Below are 21,945 nucleotides of genomic sequence, written 5' to 3' on the forward strand. Positions count from 1 at the left end.
GATAGAAAATGGGCAGTTATGTAGGAAGGAAGGGTTAGATTGATCTTAGAGTATGTTAAAAGGGCAGCACAACATTGCAGGTCTGTACTGTGCAGTAAAGTTCTAGGCTCTGTAACAGGAAACTGAATACTGTACAGATGTAATACAGCCATGACACCGACTAAGCCCACCCACCAATTATAAAGTTCTTGACTATTTCAGTTATTTGACATTACTTTCAAGAGAAATTTGCAAAACTCGAAGATTCAGAATTTAATGCAATTCATGTATAGGTATTCATTGCACATTTTTAACAATACGGTAAATCCAAACATAAATGGAAAGAAAGCTGAACATAACTTAATGGAGCCATGAAGAAGAAATCACTTGTGCTTGCTAAACAGATATTGTTTATTAAGGCTTGTATTCTCCTAGAGGAAAGAAAATCAACCCAATGATGTTCATTTACCTTACAGGCAATATTCCATAGACATAACTAAAATTGTCTAAATAAGTCTAAATGATAGTTTATTTCTTTAAATTGAGGTCCATTTTTATAACTAAGTTTAGAAGAGTTAATCGTTTGCTTCCTAATGATAGTAAAGTTCCTCTACAATAAACACGTGCAAGTTTCTGTGAACTAAAGCAACAGGCATGAGCACCGTTTCATGCTTTATCCAGTCTGCAGCAATTTCAATGGTTCCCTCATTTCACAGACAGTACAGCAAAGTACAGCTTTCGGACAGAAAATGAATCAAAGTATTTCATTTTGGAAGAATCAAGAGACGTTTGCATCAATTTATATTTTTTGAGACATCAACCATCATTTCCACTATTTGTTCCTACATTAAAGCTTAGCTTTACAGAAGGAAAAATAAAATGGCCGTGGGATTTTCATGAAAGAATGCAAATTAACAGCAGCTTGAAAAAAAGCTCAAAGTTAATGCACATCACCAAAAACTAGTAACGCTGAAAGCATCACATCATCCAAACTACAGAAGGCTGATGCAGTAATATTTCCTATAAAAAGGAGCACAGAGTGCTCATCTTCCCAGGATTGCTAAACAAATGCAAGCTAAAGCTTCAGTGTAACAGAAGTTACCAGTGACTGCTACAGCATTTAGGTGCAAAATTACAAACAAAATGCAGACCAGTCTGGGCAAAAACAAAATCAAAAAACTGAAGAGTATTAAAAACATGATATAGCTTAATTCCCCTGCACATAAAGATATCACTGGAGCAGAAAGCTTTGATTTTTCATTCTGATGCTGGAATCACAGCACCAGCTTTTTTCAGTTTTTTTTAAATAATTCATCAAGTCAAATGTTTTCTTATCATTTGTTTCGATTCAGGCGCTCCTGCAGAGAAAGAAAAAAGTTATTTTTGTAAAGGCAAAATGAATCCTTTTCTTTAAACCTACATTTCATACATACTAACAATTCTGTTAGATTTTCAACTGTATTTCATAATCCAGCAACAAAAATTGACTTTTCTTGTCCTCTTGCTTACCATTTTAAAATACAAACAGCAATTCTTGTCACTATTTCAATCAGTTTATAATCATGCATTAATTCATAGTATTACAAAGACTTGTTTTAATCAAGTTCATTTAATAATTTGCTGGAAAGTGAAAATAAGAACAATATACTGCAGTTGACGAACTCTTGTCAAAAAGAAAAACACAATAGGTTGTGAACCAAATCTCCAACTCAAAAGAGTAAATATGTTTAGCTAATCCATATTCAGATAATGATCCAAAGCCAGCAATGCTTGCAGAAGCAGTTCACAGGATGCCAGTCCTTTTCAAAATTACTCACATTACCAATTCTAATATGCTCCTTCTTACCTACCTTGTGCAATGTGAAAATCCCACACCATACATCTCATCAGCTCTTTACAATTTGCAGATTCAACATGCTTCTAAAATAAACTGCATAGTAACCCTTATGTTCTCATATCAGTACAGCCCTACATAGGAACATCACAAATTCACGAATGTGCTGAAGCTGTATCCGCATAATTATTATCAATTAAGATTGGGCCAAAGGAAGAATATGCAGCTAATAAGTTTCAGTTCCTTGGTGGATTCCACAGCAAAATTCGTTTTGTTTGGGACAACCCTACATGCAGCATTATGTTGCCCTTTACCTCCCAAATTGGAGCATCAGAGATGTAATGAAATACCTCAGCAAACCTCTTAAAGGTTATGTTATCATTTATAAAGTTGACTAAATACACTTGGAAGTCTTGATATTTATTTGCAATATACTACTATAGATTTAGTTTGCACTACACGTTATTTCAATATGAACATTGGGGAATCTTGACTGAGATATGCATAGATCAATCAACAAGCAAGTCTGTAACTGGGCTATCCTGGCCATGCCCAATGCACACCAAGCAGTGCCAATTTCTATAGATTTCCAGCTATCACTCTGGGAAATATACTGGCTGAGCCCACACTAAGTATGATAGTCCCTTGCAACGGATGGAAGAAATCAGCTGCTGGGTGAAAGCCAATCAGGGTTATTAATTTAACTTGAATACTTTATTTTTATGATCAGAATTTTTACTATTAAAAAGTAATGCATATGTATTCTGTATGTTCTGTATACTTAAAAATGTCAAGGCATTCATATTAACAACAATGACTTGATGTGGGGGTAGCAGGCCTTTTAATCAGGGCTGCTGGCCAGTTATTCTGGAAAAATCCTCTGAGTGGAAGACTACACCCCAGATGAGAATGTTGTAGGAGCATGGTGTAGAAGCATACAGCTAATGTTTTTGGTATTTTCAGAAAAGCCACTGCATTATAAAATAGATCACAACTCTGTGGGGAATAAATTAGCTTTGAATATTTCCCCACTAAAATTCCAATCTGCACCGAATACACAGAAGGCCAATTCCCACCGAATGTATAATACAACAGTGGGGAAGGAGTTATCCCTGTAACTTTCACAGATCTATCCAATTAAGCAATTGGGGCCACACCACCTGAAGATGATGAAGTGCAATCTAAGCATTGCCGAAAACAATTTGACTCTATAAATAAATCAATTATTGTGTGCCCAATATATAATACATAACTACAACATTAATTTTAAATGTCTTTCTATCCCAAACAAAAGCCTCAGATTTGCAGTTCAAGGTTAAAAATATTTAGGATTACAAAGGAATTGGAATTTTTTGCCTTGGAGTAAACAGCTGTTCTCTCCACAAGATTTTACATCCATATTCTCTACTCCATGCTCCCCAAGGCCAAATTAACCCTTTACCTACTCCTGCTCTTCTAAGACTCTTTTTCCATTTTTCTAAGAGCAAAGTCCTCCTACCGCCAAACTAGAAGTAGGTGAAAAGCCAAATTTTAAGGGTAGAAATAGTGTAGAAAACTTTAGTGTAATCTTTCTGTTAAATAAGCATTATTTCAAGAAAATTACCTGCTCTGCCAATTATTACCACTGGATTATTCCCACTGAAACTCTCAACTGGAATGATTTATGAGAAATGAAATATTTGTGATATTAGAACATCTTCCCTTTCTAAAACAAGAAGGGGTCTATCACAGTGGAGATTATACCAATATGTTTTATAATTGTGCTAATACGTGATTTCTTGAAATTCTCGGTACTTTTTAAGATAGAGATAAGGGATAGAGATGAAAAAGCTGTCAAAGCTTCAGTTTTCTTGTTCTAGACTATAACAGGCAGAATAAGAGCAAATACCATGTGTGGTTCAAAAAAAAATAGGGTAGGGTTGGAAATTAATGCAATCATAAATGCAAGAAGGTGGCACAGGGAATAGGCTGTGGAACTCAAGTTAAAATAAAAGGGTAAAAGACAGTGGTGGAGATATTTTGGCTTGAATTGTGATATGGTGCAACTCAAACTACCTGCGTCTCAATATCACCAAGACCAAGGAGATGGTGGTGGACTTTAGGAGATCTAGGCCTCATATGGAGCCAGTGATCATTAATGGAGAATGTGTGGAGCAGGTTAAGACCTACAAGTATCTGGGAGTGCAGTTAGACGAGAAGCTAGACTGGACTGCCAACACAGATGCCCTGTGCAGGAAAGCACAGAGTCGACTGAACTTCCTCAAAAGGCTAGCGTCATTCAATGTTGTAGTGAGATGCTGAAGGTGTTCTATCGGTCAGTTGTGGAGAGCGCCCTCTTCTTTGTGGTGGCGTGCTGGGGAGGCAGCATTAAGAAGAGAGACGCCTCACGTCTTAATAAGCTGGTAAGGAAGGTAAGCTCTGTTGTGGGCACAGAACTGGAGAGTATGACATCGGTGGCAGAGCGGAGGGTGCTGAGTAGGCTAAGGTCAATCATGGAAAACCTTGAACATCCTCTGCACAGCACCATCCAGAGACAGAGAAGCAGCTTCAGCAGCAGGTTGCTGTCAATGCAATGCTGCTCAGACAGGATGAAGAGATCATTACTCTCCAACACCATTCAGCTCTACAATTCAACCACCAGGGGCAAGACATGTTAAGTGCCGGGGTTAGGACTGAGCTTAAGTTACCACTCAATGCACTTCAGTAAACTATTTAAGAACTTTTTAAAAGCTATTTATTAATGCTTTTTGGGAGGGTGATTTTAGATGTATATCATATTTATACTGAGTTAAGTACTGTATGTAATTAGTTTTGCTACAATAAGTGTATGGGACACTGGAAAAATGTTGAATTTCCCCTTGGGGATGAATAAAGTATCTATCTATCTATCAAAACCCTGTGAAGAAGACCATAATAGAACACAAACCAAGAATTTCTCACTGTTCCAACCGATTTAATAAACTTAGCCCACAGAATGATAGCAAGCAGGGAAGTATAGAATATAGGAAACAAGTACCATATTAGTTTCTTAACCCCATCCCATCAATGAAATCATAGTAGGTTATTAACTTGATTTCACTGACCTCCCTTTGCTTGGAATTTTGAGGTCCTGGTTGATATATTCTACCTTAAATCTGTGTAAGGAACAGTGTCATGACAAAATTAAGACACCATTGCCAAAACTTTAAAGATGTTATCTAACTATTTGTACAACATCTGTAGTCTTTAGAATGATGTGCCCCTACAGAAGCCTAAAACTGGTTGGAAATGTCTATCCAGCCATGTGCCAAGATGCAGCTTAAATTTAAAACCAGATTTCAGAATGCCCTAAACATGGAAACTAGGTTATAGCTTACTGTGTTCAGCATACTTTGACTTTTGTTTAAATTACAAAATTCACACTTTGTAAATGAAATATTGCTCAGCTGTTTTAATAAACTTACTATAAACTCTGCTCACTTGGGAACTAATGTGGCCAATAAAGAGTCGCAGACTTCATGCTGTTTCTACTTTCACAAATGCACTTCAATCTTCTGGATTTTATTTCAGATTTCCAGCATCCGGAGTATTTTATAATATTGCTAGATTGAATTGTCTAAATCCTATAGAAATCTGTGGTAATCAGACCTTTCTATTTGCTGGATTATTTATGTTGAAACATAAACCAGTTTTCCTTTGTATACCTAATTATTCTTTTTGGAAATTTGGGGGGGGGGGGGGGGGGGGAGCTGTTAATTCAATGCCTAGGTCAAAAATCAACATGCTGCTGGTTTCAGAAAAGTTGCTTCATTTATACTGCTCAACAATGCCCAAATGAGAGGCAATTCTACTACAATCCATCCTTATCTAGCAAATCAATTGAGCTGTAAATGCCATTATTCTGTCCTACTAGAATTCAATTTAACAGAAATGTTTTTTTGGGGAAAACTGAAAAGGAACTGGAATGGAAGCAAGATGATAAAATGAAAGACAAATGTAGCAATATTAATACATTTAAAATAGCGACAATTTCCTATCCTGCATCCTACTTTTTAAATCTGTGAAACAAATATAGCTTTATTTCCTAGTGCCTGAAAATTGGCATAGGCATGTCCTCTTCTTTAGATTGAAATTAAATGTCAATGCATCCAGAGAATGGGTCAAGATATTACACAGCTTTTCAAAAAAAAAGGGTTATTTGCTAGATTTTACGCTGCAACGAGTTCAGCTGCACCAATTATGTACATAACCCACAAAAACCCCAAGAAAGTCTTCGACAAATTGACATTTACTTCGCATCTTTACTGTTCTTGGGAACTGGCTGTGTAAAGCTCCAAAATAATGGAAACTCTTTCAAAAGATATATAGATAATGCCAAACTATGACTAACATATGCAAATTTTATTACATGGTGTGTGAGGTCTAACACACTAATTTAGTGGAAAACAGGAGCAACCATTCCAATTTTCCACAAGTAGCTAGGCAAAACATAGGGTATTGAGTTTGTTCTCAGTCTCCACCTTGGCACCTAGTTGGAATTTATCACTCTGATTGATGAATCCTTTGTTGCTCTAGATTAAGTTTTCTATTGACGCTTACCAGAGATCTTTGGAGCAAAACTTGAAGAGGATGAGGACTGATGCAGCCGTTCTGATGCAGCTCATTCTCCCTGAAGCTTGGATGACTGTGCCTTCATAGGAACGGTGGCTGGAAGGGGAAGAGGAGTGGGATGACTTTGAGCACTTGCCGGCCAGAGGCAAGTCAGACACTGATGCTTCAGCCATCTTGGATTTTGTGATCTAATGCAATCTTTGAACCATTTCCCAATTTTATTTCCCTTGGAAAGTTTGACAGTTCACATGAGGCTACATTGTGGTCATGTAATAATAGTGTAATAATCACTAAGTTCAATGAAAAGCCAGAACAGAATTCATTAGAAATAAAGCCATGGCCACAATGCCAAAGACAGATGGGCATGGTACAATCGATCCTCTCACACTCATGATAGTTGCAAAATCATACCAGTTTTCAATAGAAGAAAGAACTGAGGAGCAACAGCGTGGGGAATGAAATAAAGGATATGAAAACAAAATGGGTCACAAATGGGACAGACATCCTAAAACTTCCCACCATACGAGTACTGGCTTTGGATCATTACTAAATTTTATGGAGGAAACAATAATTAACCTTATTTTTCATACTTGTTCATGATCTGAATATTGTTATATCAATACAAAAGTTAGCTTCAATAAAACAAAAAGTTTATAACCAATGTTGAGAATGCCTAAAATGTCAGTGTAACCAAAATCAAAGTTTACAGTGCAAATACGTACAAATATAGTGATTATCTAAGCTTTGCATGACAAGATTCAGATATAACAATTCACAGAAAATCTAGTTACTGAATTGTGAAGAATAACACTGCTGTATTTTAACCATAGAAATGCAGAGAAGCATGTATGTAACTGTACTAGGTAAAGGAATTTTATTAAGATTGGTAAGTACAATTGCACAAAGAACTTACTAGAACATTTATGCTTCATAGATTGGAATAACAGGGTAAAAATTAAACATTTCAATGTTTTATTCAAGAATGCTTACAGCAAGCTTTTGTTCTCATTCTTGTTTACTGGTTCTTATCTTGGTTGCCATTTTAGTCACATATTCAAAGACATAATGTAAATCTGGCCCTCAGCTTTTTCTTTACAAGAGAGTGTAGCACTCTAGATCAATTTGAAATCAGACTTTGACCATGTAAGATTCTAGGCAAAAACCCCAAATTATACTTTGCACTGGCAGAGGCCATAGGCTTGGTGCAAGGAAGAATGATAGTTTATTCTAAAATCATCTGACATTATCATAGCACAGGCAAGGAATATAGTTTAGCAGCTAGACATGGTCCAAAAGATACCAAAACAATAGGAAAAAAGAAAAATATGTGGCCAGATTTGCAAATCAGAAGCATGAACTCAAAGAAATGTTCAAAGTATAAACAATTTTCTTATTTTAATGTTTGAAATGGTTGTATGTTACATTTCTTTATATGGTAACTTTTATATGGGATCATTTTATACTCATCACTCATGTGCTAGCTGTTTTCCTAAATCTATCCCAAGCCCTAGGCAGTCTCTAAGTTTCTACAGTCTGGTCTGAGTATGATTAGCTTTTTGTTACAAAAGGTATATACATGTAAACCAAAGCCACCAAATTACCACAAGTTTCCCCCCAAAACACTAATAAATTCTTTTATAATATTTACCTTGTAAATAATGAGAAGCCACTGGTAGAGAAACCTTGTCCTGAAAATTTAAAACAAAGAGGCAATATCTATTTGATTTGTTAACATACTATTTATGACAGAAGTAACATGTTAATTCACTCGTCAATGCAAACCCCCTCAATGAATACTCATAACACTAAACTCCCAACAGATTCTCTCTAAAAATGCCTAAGGAATTCAATAAAATGCTATTACAGGACCAAATTAGGAAGAAAGGGAAAACCCTGTATTGAGTCACTGTGGGCCAAATGGCTTCTTCCTGTACTGAGTCATTTTACCATATTATTATTTTGAATTAATGCATTATGTTAATTTAAAAAATGGTAACCTCCCACTTCAAATTCGCCATCCTGATGGGAATTAATATTTTCATGAATCAGAATGGATACACCACCCATAGGGTCAGAGTCAATATGTAAAGAAAATCCTCTTAGATGATCCAGCCAGGATCTGCACATTGCTAGCAAAAGGGACATAAAAGTTTAATATTTTAGTTAATCAAACTCTGATAAGTGAGAAGGATGTGTTTTAAATTCCTTTAAATTAGAAAATAAAGGAAACCAGGGTCACTACAATCTCTACTGACTACATTTTAATGTCAAATGGCTGTGACCACCAGAATATACTTGTTTTGCAATAACCACTTTGTGTACTCAAGTGAGTAGCACAGCAGTTAGTGCTGTTCCCTCAAAGCACGACACCCAACTACAATCCAGAATTTGTATGTCTCCACACACTGTTCTCCACATGAGGCATCAGCAAGAAGAGGCAGAAGCTCTCGGCAAGTTTCTTTCTTTGTCTATTGGTGCAGTAAAAAGGGGTCCAGTCAGTGGTGTGTTCTTTATGTCAGATGTGGGTGGGAAGTCTGGGAGACCTCCAGCTTCCCTAATAGTGACATCTGCACGAGATTCATCCAGTCACAGCTCCTTACCGAATGCGTTAAGGAACTGGAACTGCAGCTGGATGACCTACGGCTCATACAGGAGAACAAGAAAAAGATAGATAACACCTGCAAGGTGGTAGTCACCTTTAAGAAGCAGGAGGCAGGTAGCTGGATGACTGTCAGGAGCAGGAAAAGGAACAGGCAAACAGAGCAGAGTACTTTTGTGGCCATTCCCTTTCATAAACAAGTATATCACTTTGGAGGAAATCTGCAGATGCTGGAAATTCAAACAACAACACACACAAAATGCTGGTGGAACACAGCAGGCCAGGCAGCATCTATAAGGAGAAGCACTGTCGACGTTTTTGATATCACTTTGGATACTGCTTGGTAGGATGATCTGCTGAGGGAAAAACACAGCTATCACTAGCAGGGTCTGGCTCTGTAGCTCAGAATGTAAGAGTTTCAGATTTCTGGGATCTCTTCTGGGAAAAGTATGACTAGTACAAAAAGGACAGGTTGCAGCTGAACTCAAGGGAAACCAGTATCTTTACAGGAAGATTTACTAGAGCTGTTGGGGAGGGTTCACACTAGTTAACCAGTGGGGTGGGAACCAGAGTGACAGGTCAGTTCCCTATGGAGGTAAAGCCTGTCACTGGGAAATGAAACAAAAAGCCTTATGTATGTTTGAGGCAGAAGTTGATAGAATCTTGATTAGCCAGGACATAAAGGGGTTCAGGAGATTGGGGCTGAGAGGAAAAATGGATCAGCCATGATGAAATGTCAGAGCAGACTCCATGGGCCAAATGACCTAATTCTGCTCCTATATCGTATGGCGTTAGATCTCTGCCCCGCATACGAATTTCTCTCAATTCACTTCCTATGTACTATGAGCCTACTGTCATTTAATCAAAGGTAAAAACACACAAAATGCTGGAGGAACTCAGCAGGCCAGACAGCATCTAAGGAAAAGAGTAAGTAGTCAATATTTTGGACTGAGATCCTTCATCAGAACTGCTCATTTAATCAAACATTGTTTCTAATTGTTACAAATGGCAGGAGGGGAATATGAAGAGAAGCTTAAAAAAAACAAACCACACAAGAAGACTGGTTACCACTAGGAACCCCTTTTCCACAAGGTGATGAAAACAGGAGCCAATCAAGGACTTCAAAGCAAAATTGGAAAAGTGCTTGATCACAAATAATTTTTGGGTACTGAGGAATAAGCAGGCAGAGTTGATCATTCAAACAGCTTTCTGTGAGGTGATGATTCTATGAAGTCATTCTTTAACTGCTCACAGGTCTACAATTTGCAAATATTTATTATCATCCCTAGTTCTAGTTTTCTCAACACACTTCACCCACTCCACTTGCTGGTCATTACATTTGAAACCTGTGGAATTCCCACTCTAAACCTTCCCTCATTTTCTTATTGAAAACTATTTCATTCAAGATGAATTATTCCTACACATCAATGGTCAATTTGTATTTAGTTGATGTGAAAGCAACTGCCAATAAAATTCAACTCAATTTTATACATCAACATAAATTTTATAAATCAATAAAATTAAATAAATTGCTCTGCAATTTTGGACAAGAAATGAAAGACCAAGTTATGTCTCAACCAAAACTGAACAGCTTATCTTAGTCAGGCCAGACTGCACCATCAGATATTCCAGCATCGTCTATTCTTGTGTCAGACTGCACGTATACTTTCATTTGGATTCATATTGTTCATTAAAGAATTTTCTTAAAGCTTCAAAAACTCTGATGTTATTTTTAATTTATAATGATCAATAACTTTTAAGAAGCAAGTCCAATCAATGGTTTTCGTAAATTAGTAATCAGGGCAGAGGTACGAACCTTACTCTTGGCTTTTGTACTACACTATTGCAAAGTTCGTTTGTTATGTGCCATGTCGTGTGACATAGGCAATCATGGTGTTTCCACGACCATGATTGTTCTTGGCAATTTCTTCTACACAAGTGGTTTGTCACTGCCTTCTTCTGGGCAGTGTGTTAGTAGATTGCAAAGTAGACAACGAAAAACAAAAAGCTACACTTTCAAACTACTCAGTGAACATCATGCTTGGAAGGCACAAAAAAGGCAGCTAATTCAAATATTAGGGTATCATCATACAACTGTTTACAGTGAAATAATTTAACTGGCTGAACACATACTTTGATCTCAGAAATCAGAAAATTTAGATGCACACCACAATGTTGGTTATGTGCAAAGATCAGCTGCATGAACAGTGCAAGCATGGGCCAAACAATAAACTATCATGTCCATCCGCATGGCAACCTGGACATGTCTAAATTTGTAAGAAACAGTGGACCAGATGTTCATCTTCACCATCTTCATGACAATGCACTGGATCAGTCTAGACTACATTCCTTTACAAAACCCTAACACAATATTCAATGAAGAGATGTCCAGGCACTTTCTCGGAAAGAGTGGCAAACCACTCCTAAAGATTAATGACCAGATGAAGGCAAAAGTATGTTCCAATGTTTCAAAACACTTCCATCATAAAAACATACCTAAGCACAAAGATTTTATTACTGTAGTTGAGCATGTACAAAATAGATGCAAGTAGTTCACCCAAATGTAACAGCTTTTACTAGTAGGGTGAGGGGAAAGGACTGCTGATGAAAATTCACTAGAATTTGAATACCATAATTGACCAAGTTTTCATAGACTAATCAATAACAGCTACTTAACATAATACTAGAAAATCCCCATATATGGGAAAAACAACTAGAGTATCCAGAACTTTAAAATGGGTATTGTGATTTAGATTGTGGTTTCACAATTTCATTTATTCACATTTAATCCATTTAAGAGGTTTCAGGAAGTGGGGAAGATGGGAGGTGGAGATGGGTGCTGTTCCAAACAATCCCCAATGGACACAGTAAATTGTGTATAAGTTAAATATTCTCAGTTGTTTCATCTTGCTTACTATTGGACAATCAAACTGGATTCTTACCTCACAATGCATTTTTAAGAATTTTCCTCCAATGAAGGACTGCATTGTTAAGTTTATTTTTGTTATTTCCCCATACCCACTTTTAAACATTGTTAAAAATTCCTAGAGTTTATCTGATTTTAAAGAAACAAACGGGGAGAAATTTGTCTTTCAACAGAAGAGCTGTCCCACTTGAACTGAAATTGTGGCATCAAGTGTAAGCGGCAGCTAATACACTTACAGACTTAGCTCAACTGACCAAATGATGGACCTTTAGAAAATTACTTAACCTACATAGCCGAATGGATGCACTTTCTAAACGTGGCCAATTTAAGAATTATGTGAATACATTAAAAAGATGTTTTAATGTCATTGATTTTTAAAGCTTTTGCAAATTATGTACTATCAATTCCCACAAACCCAAATACAATTTTTATTCAGTATGAACAGTGTACTAATGTGACAGAGTGCAGCATTCATGTAGTTATTTTTGCATCTACTGACAACTACTCAGTTGAAGCAATTAGGGTTTATCTTCCAAATGGCATCCATCCAAACAAAATGTTAGTATTAACAATATACCAATAATATATCTTAGGTGATCACATTCTCCACTCTGAAATCAAATCCACAATAAAATTATTGGGATAGGGGAAAGAATAGGTAGGGCGATAATGTTTCTTGCCAACTTATGCAAAATAGCAGAAGATACACTAATCATCTTGCATATATACTGAATGACAACACTGGCCAGAGTGTTTTGATTATAATTGCACGCCAAATTTATTGGTAAACAGTTCTGTATTATTTTTCGTCTCTACAATATCGTTCAGTGAAATGTATATAATAGATTCAATGTTTACAGCCCAAGAGTAAGTTTACTGGCATTTGAAACAAAATCATGTGCGCATAAATACCCCAACAGGACTCACCTTACGTACAACTTCCTCCTCTTCCTGGCGCTTTTCATAATGTGAAAAGTCATCAAAAATTGAGGTGGTATGCTTGTAAGTAGCAATAATTTTGAGCACTTGCTTGGCTTTTTCTAAAGGAACCTCCTGTGTGTCTCGAGAGTTAGTGACTGGCTTATTATCATTGTTTTCCAAACGGATATGCCTCAGCTGGTTATTAGGCACATCCTTTACAAAGATCCACTTAACATCAAATTTTCCTTTCCACTTGTCCTGTGACCAAACTCCAGCACATGTGCCATAGTCCACTGCTGATTTCATTTCTGCAACTCCACAAAAATGTCCACTGCCATTTACACTGAATAGTAAGTAAACAGGACCCTTGCCAGCCAGCGAGCGATATGCACTGTCCAAGCGTTTATTGCCATGTTCTGTACTGCACCAAATGGAGTACTTGATAGAACGATGGATGTCATCCTCAGAGTAGCTCTTGATAATAAACACTCGACCATTTTTGACATTCCAGTCAAAGTCTTTTGGATTATAGCTGTAAGCAGCCTTCAGTTTTTCAAGGACAGGATGAGTCTCATTGCTTGGTGGAGAGCTAACTGGTACATTACCCAGAGAGTTGTTTTCATTACCAGGTCCATTATTTTGACCAAATGCTGCACCTCTGTTGCGAGGGGCTATCCAACGATTCTGTGGGGGTTGCTGAGGATTCTGAAATGGTTGCTGTGGAATCTGCAACTGCTGAGTTGGAGGGGGCTGAGTCAATTGCTGCTGAGGAACTACCTGAGTAGTAGGGACCTGATTAGGTGGAGGAGCTTTTGCTACAGGTCCTTTATTATCCCACGTACCAATATCCATATTGTGTTTTATAGGAGGTGGAGGCAATGCAGAACTTCCCACTGCTGCTCCAGTCTTTGGTTTTAGTTTTGGTTGAGGCTTGGCTGGTTTACTTGCAATGGCAGCCCATGACGTTGGCTTTGGAGCAGATACACCCACTGTTGAGCCATTTCCAGGTGCTGCATTAGTTATCCCTGGGCTATTCACCACAGACCCCACTGTCTTCACACCTGATGAGGTCACAGCTCCACCAATCTTTAATCCAACCATCCCTTGTTCAATGCTATTCATGCCTGGGGCTTTATTCAAAGTATCATTTGGAAACCCTGCCTGTCCATCTACTATTGTCCCACCCAAAGAACTAGGTGGGTAACTATAGCTACTGCCATATGCTGAACTTGGTGTTTGTTGTCCCTGAGACCCGCCTGTCCCCCAAGCAGAAAACCCAGGATTTTCAGGAAAAAAGTTGAACCTATGCTGATTTAAATATGGAGTGCTCCCTAGGCCCCCAGGTTGACCAAACACAGCATCATGCATGAAATGATGGTCTCCGTTGCTCAGTTGTCCATATGTTGTTAAGTATGGAATAGGAGGATCACCACCAGTGGACCATGGTGCTGCTTCACTAAGAGAATAGGAAAATCCAATGGAAGGAGCATAATAGCTTGACAGATATGGATCAGTCATTGAAGGATAGCTGTTATTCTGTTGATTAAAAAAAAAGCAAAGATTATAGATCCATGCCACAATCCATGCACTTAACTATTCTCCCATTTTAACTTCACTCAACTTAATCCAACTGATTAATTTGAAGTTCTTTAAGATTGTAATTGGCTGCAGAATTTAGATTTTATTGAACATTTGGATAATTAAAAAAAATACTATTTAAAGATATAATTAAACTTCTGACTTTCTATCATACCCATCACCAGACTGCAGAAATACACCGGCTTAGTACTAAAAGCACATAGAATTCGCTAATGTAAAGAGTTTAAATAGCAAATCTGTGATTACGTTTGACTTCTAAATGGAAAGGAGCTATAATAAAATAATGCAACACATCAGTAAAGAGTCTCCGGAAATAGTTAATGTTGTTCATCATATCCTGACCTCAAAATCCTCTAATACCTTAGAAAATTAACACATGGAGGAAAGTGTGAGTGAGAAAGTTGATAGCCTTTCACCCATAGATTCAAACTCAACCATAATCCATAAACTGATTATCAGCATCTGGCTCTCTGGATGATGTTTTTCCAGGCTTTCTTTAAACTTGATCGGTTCATTAAAATGTATAAACTAATACGTAACATAAGAAAATTAAAGATGTATAGGAGTATTAATCAAAATAGCAGTTAATAGTCCTAAAAGATCTACCAGTTGAGCACCAATGTCCTGAGAAGGAGGTGCCACTACAAGTAACATGCCAAACAAAACATCCATTATAAAAAATTCTATTAACTTAAGAAATTGGATGGACGTCACTTATTGAAAATACAGGTGAAAAATCATTTACAACACAATAATACTTTCAAAATAGTTGAGCTATCATTAATGACTCTAATTTCTCTTCGACAGGGAACATTTGACACTTAAGAAATATCAAGATCAAAATTATTGTATCTACATCCAGGCCTAATGTTTTAAAAATTATAAAAACCAATGAACATCCAATCAAATACTGACCAGCAGGAAAGGATACACACACACACACGCTTTGATACAGTTAAACCAAATAATTTTAAGTAAAAGCCTAGTTGATTTTCCACCAATCAAAGGCATTAAGATTAATTCCCCGACTAGGATCAGCACAAGGGCTCAAATCTAGTATTTTACAAATTAAGATGGTTTAGCAAATGTTAAGAAATATAATAAAGTATCATATACACATCTGTCACTTTTGACAGATTACTTGTCCTCCTTCAGTAGCAACATGCTCTATCTAGGTAAATTGAGATCACAAATAGATAGTATTTGCTCAGGATACATTGTGCTGATGGAATACTTGGTCAGGTGTAAATGAATTTGTTTATTCAATTTTTGCCCTATATAAATGACCATAAAATACCAATGACTGTCATACAAATGCAAACTGATACAGTATTGTTAATTTAGAAAAATCATCTGTTATGGAATCACCAAAACTATGAAACAGAAGGTAAACCATTTGGACAAATGTGCCTCTAGTAGGGTTAATAGTTTAACAGAAAATAGTTATTCCATTTTCATTTCTCAGCACTTCTTGTTAATCTCTTAAAGACATAAAATAATCATCAATGTTTTGAAAATGATTTTACATAGCCTTATGTTAAAGGCAAATTTACAATTGTACTGATTATGAAAGCTTATTCCTTAATGGTTACTGGACTGAATTTAAAACTCTCAGGAATGATCTCCAATCTGTGGAAACAATTCTATTCATATATTTTCTTAAAATTTACAAAGATTTTTTGTAAATCTTGAGCTATTCCATTCAGATCCTTCAAATTTGAAAATACAAAAATTGCAACTGCTGCAAGTATAAATTATAATAGAATGTTGTTTAGTAAAAAGAACATTTCAGATCTGGGGTTTATTTTACATGTCATTGATCAGGTACAAAACTGTCTACTGGATAAGATCTGCATATGCTGCACCAATGTTGGGTTATACCTCATAATCTGCTAGCAACCCAGATTAGGTTTTCCCTCACTTCCCTAAATAATTATATAGACATTTCAGCTGAGTGAGTGTTCCTTCACATCTCTCCCATGAGGTGCCATGGTGGCGTAGTGGTTACCATGACTCAGGGTATCAGAGGACGGAGTTCAATTCTGGTGTCCTCTGTAAGAAGTTTGTATGTTCTTCCTGTGACCACGTGGATTTCCTCTGGATGCTCCAATCTCCTCTAATAGTCCAAAGAAGTACCAGCTAGTAGGTTAATTTGTCATTGTAAGTTGTACTGCAATTAAGCTAGCATTAAATAGGTGGGCTTGCTGGGTGGAGTGGATCATTGTGTTGAAAGGGCCTTTTCTAAAGAAATACGGTGCATTACATGGCCCACTTTTAAATACCGTGCTTGGCCAAGCCACAATAGTCTTTAACAGATATCCAAAAGCCAAGTGATCTGAGCCAATTTTTACTAAAAATAATTTAAAATGTGTATTTACATTTAGTTTAAAAGGAGAAAGAATACACATTTCACAAGTTAGGAGGAAGGAATTCATTCCACAGATAAGTATTTCTTGCAAAGTGCACATTTACTGTTGTAAAAGCTTCCTTCTGAATTGCTACTCAAGATCTAGCATTAGCATTTATATATTAGTTAAGTCAGAGTTCAGTATAGAGAGAATGCATGACCCACAAAATGTACCAGCTCAAGAGTGTGGGGTCTTGTAGATAATGGAACACATGCGGATTGAAGAAACAGCAAGTCATTGTAATGTATTAAAGGGCAATGGATGATCCATTTGCTCATACAATAGATGAGCAAAATACTGTGCCCAAATGGTGCTGAGCACCTTAAGTACAAGAGCAGATGCATCCACCAAGAGAAGTTTCATGACTCTGGCACCATGTTAAAATTCACTGATGAACTGATGACACCCAAAGTGAGAATCTCAGACGACAATGAAGAGGTGTACAGAAGTGAGACAGATCAGCTAGTTGAGTGGTGTACAACAACAATCCCTCACTCAAGATTATCAAGACCAAGTGAATGATTATGGACTTCATGAAGGGAAAATTGGGAGAATACACACCAGACCCCATTCAAGGTTCAGCAATGAAATGTACCTAGGCATCAACACCTCAAAGGATCTATCACAGACCGAACACTGATACAGTCACAAAGATGGCAAGCCAGCAACTCTACTTCATTAGGAATCAAGGACATTTGAAATGTCTAAAACTCGCACAGATTTTTACAGATGTACAGTCAAGAGCATTCTGACTGGTTGCATCATGACCTGGTAGGAAGCCTCCAATGCACAGGATGGCAAGAGGCTGCAGAAGGTAGTAGATTCAATCAGTTCCGTCATGGACACAACTGATTCTGCCATCAAGGTCATCCTCAACAGCAAGTACCTCAAGAAGGCTGCATCCATCATTAAAGGCCCTCACCATTCGGAGCATGACCTCTTCGCGATACCATCAAGGTGGTGGTTCAGGAGCCTTAAGACTCTCTCAGGGTTTTAGAAACAGTTTTTTTTTATCTGCCTTCATATTTCTAAACAGTCCATGAACACCAGCTCATTATTTGGGTTTTCCACTAGTTATTAACTTTTATAACTTAGTAACTTTAATGTCTTGCACTGTATGGCTGCCAAAACAATAAATTTCACAGCATGACAGTGATAACAAATCTGATTCTGATTGACCATGTATCAAATTAGTGACCATTTTTGAAATTCTTAAGTTACATAACATAAATTTCAGAGTTCAATACTCATTGGACACAAGACTAGCCAAAAAGATTTTCCAATTAATTTCTCAGTCATTTTGACAAACAGTGGCAGAATGCTATTCTACAGCTGCAAATTTCTACAAAATATTTTTTCTAAAATCCATAAGCATTCACAGTAATAAAAAGTGATTCATCTGCTCCACCATTTTAGGAAAATGTTCTGAAAATAGATTACTGCAGATATTTTTATATCTCTATGAATTTACTTTCAGGATTGCTAATGTTATTCATAACCCATAAAACAGGAAACAAAAATCCAAACAATACAAGTAAAATGTAAACGCAGTCCTTTCACAGCTTTTTTCAAAATACTGAATTAGAATGTAGGATTGATAATGGTAACTCATACTGCATGAATCGAGTTGCTCTGATCACAAAATGCAAAAATAGTAGCTAAAATATAACAAAGCAGAATATCTTTTTAATAAATAAATTTCATATTATAAAGAAAAACTGTACTTAATCAAGTTTATAGCTTAAGATCGATACTCACTGCTTTCTCTAGCCTTATGCTCAACTTTTCAAAAAAAATTGTATTAACCTGCTTTTCATGGCCTATGGTACATATACAACTAAGTTGTTCATTTTAAATATGATTAATTGATTTGTGTTAACCAAAAGGCATTGAGAACAGGGCAGTCACAGTTACAAGTTAGGTCAGAGCTCAAACATTCTCATTGAATGGCAGGAAGATGCACGGGGCCACAGGTATACCCCTATATCTACAATTCCCCTCCATTCAGATTTAGAATTGTTGGGATTTCTTTCAGTTTTTACCAGAATGACCTTTTGCTGCACAAAAACATTTCAGGAACATTTTAATAGTTAAGGAGCTAAAATTCATGGGCACAATTCTATTCGAAATTAAAGATGACTACTCTATAGCTATTATTTTATTCTATGGTCAGATTTTTAAAGTATACAAACGATTATGTAAGTATTAATAAAATAACCTAATGAATCTTTATTCTGAATATTAAAAAATTAACACAGGGTTAGCCAATGCATAATTTTCAGTTAACTCTGGGAACATTTGGAAGAAGTTTACGAAACAAGCTTTAAGTCATCAACCATATCTAATAACATGAGCAATTCAAGTGTAAATAGCAGTAAGTACTTTTAACATCAATTGGAGCAATTAATAAATTTCTTTGAACTAGATTAAAATCAATTATAATCTATGTCATAATAAATGCAATTCATTAAAGTAGAGTAAGTACTGTATACAGCAGACTCTTGAATGGGACGGTAAATTATCCAGTAAACAAGTGACATGAACCAGTTTGACCTCAAGTTTGATACTGAGTGTTAAGTTGGCTGATGTACTGGAAGGCACACCATTGTTGGTTACATTGCCCTGGAAGGAAGGAAGGAAATTTAGCTGAGGTTCTGGATTCCAAACACATCACATGACACCTGCTATTAATGCATGTATAAATATATTGGTCAGGTCTGGAATGAGGTAGACTGCTGATTTCCTCTAGAACAACAATCAATCAGTCTGTTGTCTTGTACGAGTCTTCCAGCAATTGGTCAAGGATCAACCGGAATACTCGGATGAAATATTTCGAGAACAATTGCTCAATGAGGCCACAGAAAGAAAATACATAAAAAAAGAGCATGCATTATCTTTTTGTGAACTAGTAAAATAACTACTGAATTTTAAAAATCCAACATATTGGGGAGGTCCAACAGGACCTGATTAAGAGATTTATAAACAGTAAATAGAATGCAATAGTTATCTGTCTACATCCAGTGTGTGGCACTATGACAGAAGCACCACCTCCAACACAGTAAGTTACTTCAGAAGAATGAAACCATCCATTGCAAAACAACAAAGTACAGCGATTAGCAACATTCCATTAGCCAGGTGCAAAAGAAAACCCGTATTTTTGAATCATTGAATTATCAGGATTAATATACTATTAAAATAAAAATGACAATGCCATCAAGGGAATCCAAATGCACACAAACTGCCCAGTTACTGAATGTGACAACTTTGAACATTCACGAAAATAAAATCTATGTAAAAGCTCTAACAGGAATTAACAGTTGTTCTTTGGGTACTTCACTTTATTTCTGAAATAAAAACACAAGTTGACTTTTTGTGTGCAGAAAATACTCCTCAGAATGTCTCCCAGAGAACTGGATGCATTTTTTTGTGGGCACAATCATTTAAAGTAAGAAAATACATGGTAGCATGACAATGCAAAATAAAACCATCACAATATTCAAATTGTATCAAAACATAATTACTGGTAGCAATATTAATTGTATAACTTTTCTATAATAAATAAAAATGAGCAGTTCCTTAATCCTTTAGTATGTAAGATTAAACAGGATGCACTATTTTTCAAATAATGCATATGGCTTCAAATGGCATTTAAACAATTAACTGTTTAAAGTAGCAAATTGGCACACATATAGTTCTGGCATTGGCACATACAGTTTTTCCGTCATATGAAATAGCTAATTTCATGTCAAAAATATAAACTTCTGTTTATATTCATTTTATATCTTAATATTACAATTAAATTTTAAACAAGAGCTATCACAAACACAATACAAAGGCATTTTCAGATCTACTAGAATCCCAATAATACACATTTAACTCTTCTAATTAATTCTACAGTTTTGTAAAGAACAATGTGCAAAAATCATCCAACTTTTTAAACTACTATAATCACTTTTCTATGCATTAAAAAAATATTTCCCCATTTATAACAGGTGAATTTGGCAGGTTGGGAAGTCCCCGGATCTCTATATAAAATTTGCAACAAACTCACCTGATTAGACTGGCTGCTTAGGTATGGCTCAAAATCGTTGTCGTGCACTGCATCCTTTTGATGCAACGAACCATTTTGCACTGCAAGTAAAACATTGCAATAAACGTCGATAGTTTCCATTTATCTTCAAGAGTTACAATTATACAAGTCACAACTGCAGGAAATCAACAGCAAAACAGATGAACAATTATGTCTGTAAAATTCCATGGTCACAGCGTTATTTGCAGCATTTTATTTTTGAGAACGGCATTTTGCTAAATAACGAAAGAAAAGAAGTCTCATTTTATTTAGATCGGTGAAAGTAAATGCGCCTCACAACTTCTCATCCGAATAAAACATGGCAAGTACAAAGCAGAAGCCTATGATCTTTCCTTTGTATAATTCATCCAAAGCCAGGAAAACTTGGCCTTAACTCCTAACTTTACCCAACATTTCCGCCACATTCACTCTCACCGTTATTGAAGACCAAAGATCACAGGAGACGGCAGAGACGGGAAAAGGAAAGGGAGATGAACCTCTCCTCAAAAAAAGAAAAATAGTAATCGTACATTCAGGATAACTTTATACTTTCTTTAAAACCATCTGCAAGAGCCCGGGCCTCCAGGCCAGCATCTTACCTTTATTCTCTTGTCCTTTTGCTCTCTTGTTTAGGGCCACCGAGCAGACACACGTCAACAGCAGCAGCAAAACGGGAAAGGGAAAAAAGAGAATGTTAGTGCCGATTGCTCTGAACAACCCTTGGCCTCCACCGATGGAAGCGAGCCCGCGAATCCCCCCCAGTGAAGCAGCCAACAAGGGAAGGGGGGGGCACAACAAAGACTCGGCCGCTTCCCGGCCCTGCCTACCTGAGGGTCAACGCTTGTGGCAGACATGCTTCATCAATCACCACTTGCACCCGCTCAGCTGCAGACGCGAAATCCAATGTGTTGTTGAGGCGCTGGGCTCGGAGAAGTAACCAAAGGCCGCAGTTCCCCCTCCACTTCAACTTGGCTCCTCGTACGGATTTCTCAGACGTTTAACCCAATGGCGACCATACTC

The 21,945-nt window shown here is 36.8% G+C and overlaps 1 protein-coding gene across 3 annotated transcripts; it reads right to left on the reverse strand.

Moving 5' to 3' along the window:
* Positions 1-239: 239 nt before the first annotated feature.
* On the reverse strand, positions 240-21,935 carry ythdf1 (YTH N6-methyladenosine RNA binding protein F1). Of its 3 annotated transcripts, XR_009514105.1 has the most exons (7): positions 21,753-21,935; positions 21,525-21,549; positions 20,908-20,987; positions 12,856-14,385; positions 8,052-8,091; positions 6,392-6,499; positions 240-1,337 (listed from the first exon to the last, which is right to left on the reverse strand). XR_009514105.1 is itself a non-coding variant. In XM_059980632.1 (6 exons), exons 1-6 carry the CDS (start codon positions 21,777-21,779, stop codon positions 1,294-1,296), a joined length of 1,746 nt encoding a protein of 581 aa, XP_059836615.1. In that variant the 5' UTR covers positions 21,780-21,935; the 3' UTR covers positions 240-1,293. The 3 variants fall into 3 exon arrangements, 2 of the variants coding, with proteins under 2 accessions (XP_059836615.1, XP_059836616.1); XM_059980632.1 differs by lacking the exon at positions 6,392-6,499; XM_059980633.1 differs by lacking the exons at positions 6,392-6,499; positions 8,052-8,091.
* Positions 21,936-21,945: the final 10 nt, after the last annotated feature.

Source organism: Hypanus sabinus, chromosome 9 (assembly GCF_030144855.1).
Source record: "Hypanus sabinus isolate sHypSab1 chromosome 9, sHypSab1.hap1, whole genome shotgun sequence".
NCBI classification, from domain to species: Eukaryota; Metazoa; Chordata; class Chondrichthyes; order Myliobatiformes; family Dasyatidae; genus Hypanus; species Hypanus sabinus.